This window comes from Neoarius graeffei, chromosome 1 (assembly GCF_027579695.1).
Source record: "Neoarius graeffei isolate fNeoGra1 chromosome 1, fNeoGra1.pri, whole genome shotgun sequence".
Lineage (NCBI taxonomy): Eukaryota > Metazoa > Chordata > Actinopteri > Siluriformes > Ariidae > Neoarius > Neoarius graeffei.
This window is the reverse complement of record NC_083569.1, coordinates 128,629,000-128,639,003: the sequence shown is the minus strand read 5'-3', so window position 1 is coordinate 128,639,003 and position 10,004 is coordinate 128,629,000. Positions and strand designations below refer to the sequence as shown.

Below are 10,004 nucleotides of genomic sequence, written 5' to 3'. Positions count from 1 at the left end.
GCTATGGAACAGTTTGAATGTGGAGCTCATGAAATGTACAACTATAAACCAGTTCAAAAAAAGGTATAAGGAACAGATCTTTATGAGGTATAGGGAGGAGGAATTACAATAACATGCTATTGATAATATAAGTGCATATATGTGGGTATGGGTACATACGGATATATTATATAAAAAGTGAGTATATCTGTGTGTGTATATATATATATATATATATATATATATATATATATATATATATACACACACACACACACACACACACATACATACACACACACACAGTGGGGCAAAAAAGTATTTAGTCAGCCACCAATTGTGCAAGTTCTCCCACTTAAAAAGATGAGAGAGGCCTGTAATTTTCATCATAGGTACACTTCAACTATGAGAGCCAGAATGGGGGGAAAGAATCCAGGAAATCACATTGTAGGATTTTTAATGAATTAATTGGTAAATTCCTCGGTAAAATAAGTATTTGGTCACCTACAAACAAGCAAGATTTCTGGCTCTCACAGACCTGTAACATCTTCTTTAAGAAGCTCCTCTGTCCTCCACTCGTTATCTGTATTAATGGCACCTGTTTGAACTCGTTATCAGTATAAAAGACACCTGTCCACAACCTCAAACAGTCACACTCCAAACTCCACTATGGCCAAGACCAAAGAGCTGTCAAAGGACACCAGAAACAAAATTGTAGACCTGCACCAGGCTGGGAAGACTGAATCTGCAATAGGTAAGCAGCTTGGTGTGAAGAAATCAACTGTGGGAGCAATTATTAGAAAATGGAAGACATACAAGACCACTGATAATCTCCCTTGATCTGGGGCTCCACGCAAGATCTCACCCTGTGGGGTCAAAATGATCACAAGAACGGTGAGCAAAAATCCCAGAACCACACAGGGGGACCTAGTGAATGACCTGCAGAGAGCTGGGACCAAAGTACCAAAGGCTACCATCAGTAACACACTATGCCACCAGGGACTCAAATCCTGCAGTGCCAGACGTGTCCCCCTGCTTAAGCCAGTACATGTCCAGGCCTGTCTGAAGTTTGCTAGAGAGCACTTGGATGATCCAGAAGAGGACTGGGAGAATGTCATATGGTCAGATGAAACCAAAATAGAACTTTTTGGTAAAAACTCAACTTGTCGTGTTTGGAGGAGAAAGAATGCTGAGTTGCATCCAAAGAACACCATACCTACTGTGAAGCATGGGGGTGGAAACATCATGTTTTGGGGCTGTTTTTCTGCAAAGGGACCAGGACGACTGATCCGTGTAAAGGAAAGAATGAATGGGGCCATGTATCGTGAGATTTTGAGTGAAAACCTCCTTCCATCAGCAAGGGCATTGAAGATGAAACGTGGCTGGGTCTTTCAGCATGACAATGATCCCAAACACACTGCCCGGGCAACGAAGGAGTGGCTTCATAAGAAGCATTTCAAGGTCCTGGAGTGGCCTAGCCAGTCTCCAGATCTCAACCCCATAGAAAATCTTTGGAGGGAGTTGAAAGTCCGTGTTGCCTAGCGACAGCCCCAAAACATCACTGCTGTAGAGGAGATCTGCATGGAGGAATGGGCCAAAATACCAGCAACAGTGTGTGAAAACCTTGTGAAGACTTACAGAAAATGTTTGACCTCTGTCATTGCCAACAAAGGGTATATAATAAAGTATTGAGATGAACTTTTGTTATTGACCAAATACTTATTTTCCACCATAATTTGCAAATAAATTCTTTAAAAATTAGACAATGTGATTTTCTGGATTTATTTTTCCTCATTCTGTCTCTCATAGTTGAAGTGTACCTATGATGAAAATTACAGGCCTCTCTCATCTTTTTAAGTGGGAGAACTTGCACAATTCGTGACTGACTAAATACTTTTTTGCCCCACTGTATATTAGTGCATAATTGTATATAATATATAAGCATAATATGCATAATTATGATATGGGTGTCTGTGTACGTACCGTATGGATGTGTATAGTTATAGGTATGTGTATATGTATGTACTGTATATATGTATTGTATGTGTGTATATATGCATAGCATAAGTATTTGTGTATATATATATGATTTGGGCGATATTATACCATGTTGGTATGTCTTGGTATGTTTGTTTGTTTTTTGTTGATTTTGCTTTCTTTTGTATATATAGTTTATTATGGCAGAAAGTGACGTTTGATTAGCGGTGGTATAGAGGGTTAGGATTTGATAAGTTATTTACTTCTTCCTAATCCTTTCCGAACATTATATGTTACTGCCTTGTGGCTACGCTATTCTGTTTATGACGATGTTTTGGTTATTGCATTTTTTATTTTAATTTTTTGTTTTTTTGTTTGTTTTTATATCTTCTTTACTGTTCGGAATAAATCAATCAATCAGTCTATAATTCTCAACATAGGAATGAGCAGCGTTAAAAACTACCACAACCAGCCATGAGATGGGATCAGAGATACTTTCTCTTCTGAATCCCTGTTTTGATGTCCACACATTACATTACATTATATACAGTCACTGATCTAGATGCTAGTGAAAAACTCCATCTCACATACTTCCCAGTTAGCGCAGCACATTGTGGGATACCCATCCATCCATTACCTGTCGCTGCTTATCCTGTTCTACAGGGTCGCAGGCGAGCTGGAGCCTATCCCAGCTGACTACGGGCGAAAGGCGGGGTTCACCCTGGACAAGTCGCCAGGTCATCACAGGGCTGACACATAGACACAGACAACCATTCACACTCACATTCACACCTACGCTCAATTTAGAGTCACCAGTTAACCTAACCTGCATGTCTTTGGACTGTGGGGGAAACCAGAGCACCCGGAGGAAACCCACGCGGACACAGGGAGAACATGCAAACTCCACACAGAAAGGCCCTCACTGGCCGGCCACAGTTCTCACAGTTTGGGGAAACAGAACAGCAGGAAGCAGGCTTCAGAACAGGTGAGTTCTTTCATTCAAAGATTTTTTTGTCGTCAATTCACGATTTATCCAGGACAGGTAGGAGAATTGAAATGCTATTTCTCTCTCACCTTACTTGTAAAATCATATTATATATACACACACACACACACACACACACTTTATTTTATATTATATAATATACACACATACACATATACAGTGGTGCTTGATTGAAAGTTTGTGAACCCTTTAGAATTTTCTATATTTCTGCATAAATATGACCTAAAACATCATCAGATTTTCACACAAGTCCTAGAAGTGGATAAAGAGAACCCAGTTAAACAAATGAGAAAAATATTATACTTGGTCATTTATTTATTGAGGAAAATGATCCAATATTACATATCTGTGAGTGGCAAAAGTATAATAATAATAACTAGACAGGGACACTCTAACGAGTGCAAACCCCGCCTTTTCCCTATTAAAATACATTGGGCGAAAATTTCGAAGTTCTGCCATGACCTTGACCTTTGACCTCCAAAATTTAATGGTTTCCTTCCTGGGTGATTGGCAACACATGTACAAAATTTGGTCCAAATCGATCCATTGGTTCTTGAGATATCTTGCAGACACACAGACAGACAGACAGACAGATACACACACACAGACTGACGCAGGTGAAAATAATAACCCCTCCGACTACTGTCGGCGGGGTTAATAATAATAACAACAACAACAACAAGACTGCATTTCCTCTGCAGAAACTGCTGGAGTGTGCTTGCTCAAATGAAGCCGCATTCTCTCACATTCTATAAAATACATACAATAACTGACCTGCACAAAAACACCTTATTGAACCCTCCAAATGGCTTTCAAGTCATTACCCCTAAAACACCCCCAGCACAATGGACTGCCCCACAAAGAACCCGGGACACCCCTCTATCCCCCCCAGTGGAACAGTCCATCTGTTTCCCCAAACGAGACCCGGAAGAGCGTTTTGAATGCCTGGTGAGGGAATTGCTCCCGGAGTTGAAATAACAAAAGTTTTAACAGCCAGTGTGAATTATTTTACTTTTTGATACTCGACAAAGATTCAACAGTGCATACGGTGGTGGCAATGAGAACAGCGACAGGACAGCAGAGATTTAAAAATGGCGGCACATGGCTGCCTGCGCGTGCGCTCTGTCAGCGTCGCGGCTCAGCCCGTCACACTCTCTCACAGCATTGTGAAGGGAGACGCTTCGCGCAGTGAAATCTCCTCTCCACCCTTTTATATGTTCAATTTAATTCAGAGGTTTTACAGGGTTTAAAACATGGATTCTGGCTGTAAAATCGCAGTTTTAATTTTGTTTTTTCTGCTGCGCACGCTCTAACGTCTAGAGTGGGGGCGCTCCTTATGACGTCATCACTCCCATTCATTTCAATGGCACGCAATTTTACCGAAAAATGGGAATACCGGACGAATGACAAGGGGTAGCGCAACCATTTGAACAAGCACGCCATTCCAGATCGGGCCCTACGTTTCAGCGTTGGAACGGTGTCTCTATCTCAAAAGCCCTAGGAGGAGGAGTGGATCCAAAAAACGGGTGAAAATGAATAATAATAAAAATAAAACTTAAGAACAATAGTGTGCTTTTTCAAGCACACTAATAATAATAATACATTTTATTTAAGGCGCCTTTCAGGGCAGAAAATTCTAAAGAGTTCACAAATTTTCAAGCACCACTGTATATACACACACACACACACACACACACACACACACACACACACTAACTGTTCCACCACTAAAATACTGATGTTGCTGTGCAGAGTTGTTCAGCTCTTTCATACAAGTCATTAGCTGTAGAGTCTCTAAATTGTATCATATGCTTTAACTTTCCTATAGTTGGACCGTTTGTTCCTAAATGACACTTTCCCCCAGTTGTGAACTGCTGTGGGGCTGTTTGATCTCTGCCCTCTCTCTGCTCTACTGTCCATTTGTGGGACATCAGCCAACTCTGCCAGTCCTATGGTTCCGTTTACAGCTGTAGACGTCTGCCTTCCTTCTACTCCATTATTAGCCTGCTGTATGAAAAGATCTTCTAAAGTCCCCATGTTTAGCCGTTCTGCCTCTGGTGAGCTGTTCGAATCCTATCAGATAACCAAATACACAGAGAACACAGATCAGGAAATATATTTACACAACTTACACAACACAAGAAGCAAACAGGCATGATAGATTGTTTCACTTGAAAATAAATAAAAAAATATCTAGGCCACTCCCATCTCTTTCAGAAGCACAGAAAGCTCGGGGAGAGGGGATAACTGCTCTGCATACTGAGAAATCAAACCCCAAGACTCCTTTCCCTCCAGCCAGAGCTTGTGCTTTAACCAGCAGGCTAGCATTAGCTGGAAAACATGCTTGACTGGCTCTGTGCCACGTTCAACGCTGCAGTAATGTCCACGTTATTCAGGAACAGGCGATAAGGTCAAATATACACACACATTCCTGCAGGTTAAGAACAGAGGTCACACCGCTAACAGAGGGAGCTCACCAGCTAACGCTAGCGAAAAGAAAAGTTATTTTTGAAGGAGAGAAAGGTTTGTCTTTTCCCCAAATCAGTAACCGTGACAGTCTCACTGATCTGCATCGACAAATAAACTGTTCAACACTAACAGAGTGAGAAAATGGCAAGAACAGCAGCAGATTATTACACACTCAGACTGACAAACATCTACTGGTTACCACACACACACACTCATCTGAGTGATCACCTCATGGGGCCGAATGACTCAGTTACACACATTACTTACTGCTCTTCGTCGTCGTCTTCGCTTCACATACAGCACAACACCAATCATCATCCCCAACACCATCCACGCCACCACCGCCGCCACCACCGCCACCACCACAAACACCCACACTGGTGTCCCACCACTCTCTGGTCCTGGAGCTGAAACACACAGAAAACATGTCACTAGAGTTAGTATCAGAGCTGCAACAACTAATCCAGTAAGCTGCCCATTTTTAAAGACATCATTCACATCACCAACAAAAATGTGTTAAAAGACACGGCACAGGTATCTGTTTGTGTGTGACATCACTGTGCAGTGATCCAAGTGGGTTTTATAAAAATGGTCATTGTTTAGGTCTTCATGGTTCAGCATAAACCTGAAAACGAGAGCGAGTCATGCTTCCTGTGATGAAGTGGCATTGGCCATGTGGTGATGCTCTCCATCCCTGTGGTGGATTTGGGCAGGGCATCATCTTGTTGGGAGCGGCACGGGGCACCAACACAAAATAAATGAATAAAAAAAAAAATCCAAGTATTGAGATTTGCACGGTCGGTTTTCAGTCGATCATTTGCACATCAGTGATATCCTGTCACCGTGTAGATCAATGAACCTTCCAGAGTGGCACCATGATTCTAATTTGATCTGGGCAGCCAGAATACTTCCTGGTCTCCCACTCAGAAGTACGAGATGGGGAGGGGAGTTAGGTTGACCTTTGACCTCTGGTCTCCCCAATGGAAGCCCGAGGTAGGGGACTGGGGGAATCTATTAAATAGTGCACAGTGTACTAATGCGAAGTAAAATCAGGTCACACTATGAAGTGCTACCAAAGAAACCACACTGTGGTTTCACTGTGACTTTATAGTTTCACTGACGGTGTTGCATTTTTTTCCTGGTTTGTGTGAAATCGTTAAGAACAATATAAATCCAGTCTGTCCAGCACCAGGGTGAACTGGTTTAGTCCTGACTCAGTGTTGGGGGAGGGGCAACGTAGCAATGCTCGAGTGTGAAATCAACACAAATGGATAAGAACAGGTCTGGGGTCAGCCATCAGGTGCCCAGTTTAGGAGAAAGAGGAAAGAAGAAGAGGAGAAACGTGTAAAAGATTAAAAGGTATGCAGCGGTCATCACTTTATAAGTATAATATTATGCGTGTAATTAAAAATAGTCTAACACTTAGGCTTGTTAGCCTCAGTTGCTTACTGTGTGATGACAATATTCTGTTTTCTGTCCAGCTAGCTTACAGAAACATTTAATACAAGAAGACAGACTCCTCTATATCCCTCGCCCTATAGACCAACTATATACCAAGTTTCAAGATATTCTTTGTCACATTTTTCCAAGTTGTGCTGCAGGAAACCAACCCGACCTCTTTACACTGACCTCAGCAGCCCATGGCATAAACCCACTGGACCTTTGGTCCAGGGGAGCTAAAAATTAACATCTCACATTTCTTAGTCTCAAAAGACACACATACATTACTGAATCAACACATATACTAACTTTCAAGACCAAACCACTCAGTTTTCAAGTTCTGCTCCGGAAACAAAAACTACCCTTAAGACTAAGTCTGAAATTGTTTCCATGGAAACATGAAAAATTAAAATTTCTCAAATGTCTCAGTATGAAAAGGCACATCTACATCACCTCATTAACATGTACACCAAGTTTCAAATCTGTATCATCAATAGTTTTGGATATGCGCTCTGGAAACGAATACTGCTCTTAGAAATCTATTTATTATGGAAAAATGTGAAAAAGTTTTTTTTCAAAAATCCAAAATAGCAAAAGGCACCAGTTCACATGTTGCTCGATATGTATACAAAGTTTCATGAGGATATCTTCAGTAGTTTTAAAGATATGGCCCAGAAACGAGAATGTGACGGGACGGACAGACGGAACTCATCTCATCTCATTATCTCTAGCCGCTTTATCCTTCTACAGGGTCGCAGGCAAGCTGGAGCCTATCCCAGCTGACTACGGGTGAAAGGCAGGGTTCACCCTGGACAAGTTGACAGGTCATCACAGGGCTGACACATAGACACAGACAACCATTCACACTCACATCTACTGTCAATTTAGAGTCACCAGTTAACCTAACCTGCATGTCTTTGGACTGTGGGGGAAACCGGAGCGCCCGGAGGAAACCCACACGGACACGGGGAGAACATGCAAACTCCGCACAGAAAGGCCCTCGCCGGCCCCGGGGCTCGAACCCAGGACCTTCTTGCTGTGAGGCGACAGCGCTAACCACTACACCACCGTGCCGCCCCCAGACGGAACTCGTTTCTATAATAATTTCACACAGTTTGTTCGTACGTGTACCTTGCAGAAAAAACCTAACGAGCACATCTACTGTAATAATTCTATTGTTCATTTGTACTCACATACACAATTTGTTTGTATTTGTCTGGTACTTTTTGATAAATAGATGCAAAAGACATTTAATATGCAGTTTAAGTGTGTGTGTTGGGGGAGGGGGGGTTAATTGTGGATGAGGGGTTTTGTAAGCGATTGCTGTTGTTGCTATGTGGAAGTTATGTGGCATTAGCCCCGTCTCCATTACTGTTCCTCTAGTTATTGAGTGAAGACAGCGTTTTGTACACCGTGATGGTGATGAAGACCATGTTCACATGAAGATGTTGCTCTGTTCAGACCAGTGTGTCCGGACTCAGAGCTGGTAGAATCCAGGAGCGTTGTGAAAGCCGTGTGAGGGACCAAGTCATTTTAACCAACATTCAACTGTTGACATTTCTTGAGCACTTTACTAATACACATCAGTGACAACGTTTACTTTCTCCATCATCACGCTGTGCAATAAATCCAGTGCTAGAAATGGGTGCAATGTTTATGCGGCAGCAGTTTGTTTATTTCATGTCTGTTGTATCTTTCACTGCACATGGAGCGAGGAGAGATGCAGTTTCGTTCTGCTCTGCACTACTTGGTGTACGGTCTGAATAACAAAGTTGACTTTGATTTGAGTGGAGTGAGCCGGATTCCTCGCTTCCCAACTACAGTCAAGAAGACGAAACAGGGAAGGTGACGTACTGTAGTGGATTTTGCTGAGGGAGATTTCTCCAGGCTGGAAAAGTTCCCTTGAAAAGGAAGTTGGCTGTCTGACCCAACAGAGCCAGCTATTTCATCACATCTTTACTCGCTGTTCTATCGTAATCGTGGTGCCAAGCTCAATCCTGTGGTAGCCCTCCTATACTGCGGTATTGCAGTTATTGTTGCAGTCTACACCGTCAAGTGAGCGCCTACAACATGCCAAGAAGAAAGGACTGAGTGAGCGAAGGAGCTTCTTAGGGATGGTAAATCAGTTGGGGAAGTTCATCATGATGGTGTCTGAATCCATCAAACAAAGCTGAGCTGATTGAGTTTTTGTACCAGGAGTGGCATAAAGTCACTCAAGAGCAATGTGAAAGACTGGCGGGGAGCATGTTAACACACATGAAAGCGGTGATTAAATGTCAGGGTTATTCCATCAAATACTGATTTCTCAACTCATCCCAAGTTCAAACATATAACGCCTCTGCTCTGTGCTCAGTGTGAGAGACTGATGGTAATAAAAATATCATTTAAAAGCAAGGACAGTATATTAACTATATATTATAGACAGGACAGTAATCCCCCTACCTTCAACACTGACTGCGTAAATATGAAGGTCTTCCTCCTTCTCCGGATCTCGGACGGTGTAAACTCCCCCATCAGTCGACCGGACTCCTCTCAGTGTGAGAACCGTGTTAGTGAGTGATGTTCTCGAGGTGTATTCAGCTGTACAGTGGAGTGAGCTTCTGTCCACACTGCAGATCTGTTTATCTGAATCTCTGTGGTTATAGATCACCTCCACTCGCTCTGATACGTGCAAATCCAGCAGCAGATCTTCACCAGGCTTCAGCTGAACTAATGAGCTCCGTCCTGAGAAGAATAAATTAATTGTATGTAAATGTGATCATTTCCATCAGCAGCAGTTGGTCTGTAGAGCAGGTAAAGACACTTACTGTCGATGCTGAGTCGCACATCATTAACGGCTTTTCCATCACACAGACACGTGTACAGTTTCCTCTGACTGAAATCAGCTGCAGGGATGGTGAGGGTGAGATTTCCCTTCAGGTACTCATCATGGGGCATTTTAAATCCCTCCTCTGACCAGCAGGATGTCTGATTGCACTGAGCCACTACATGATCGTTACTCAATCTCCACGTGGCCTCACGAGAACAGGTCCGTTCACATGGCAGAGCAGCAGACTGATTAAACTTCACCCGTACTGTAGTAACAGCTGATACAGGTGCTGAAACAGAGAGAAAATACTTCACACTTAGTGTT

At 42.6% G+C, this 10,004-nt stretch overlaps 1 protein-coding gene across 1 annotated transcript in view; it reads right to left on the bottom strand.

Moving 5' to 3' along the window:
• Positions 1–1,877: 1,877 nt before the first annotated feature.
• Positions 1,878–10,004, bottom strand: part of LOC132883480 (uncharacterized) — a 40,096-nt gene continuing 31,969 nt past the window's right edge. The window contains exons 4-7 of the mRNA XM_060917157.1: positions 9,679–9,969; positions 9,314–9,595; positions 5,699–5,838; positions 1,878–5,035 (exon numbers count right to left, since the gene is read on the bottom strand). Of these exons, the coding sequence (XP_060773140.1) occupies positions 4,757–5,035; positions 5,699–5,838; positions 9,314–9,595; positions 9,679–9,969 (992 nt within the window). The 3' untranslated portion in view covers positions 1,878–4,756. The remainder of the gene's footprint in view (positions 5,036–5,698; positions 5,839–9,313; positions 9,596–9,678; positions 9,970–10,004) is intronic.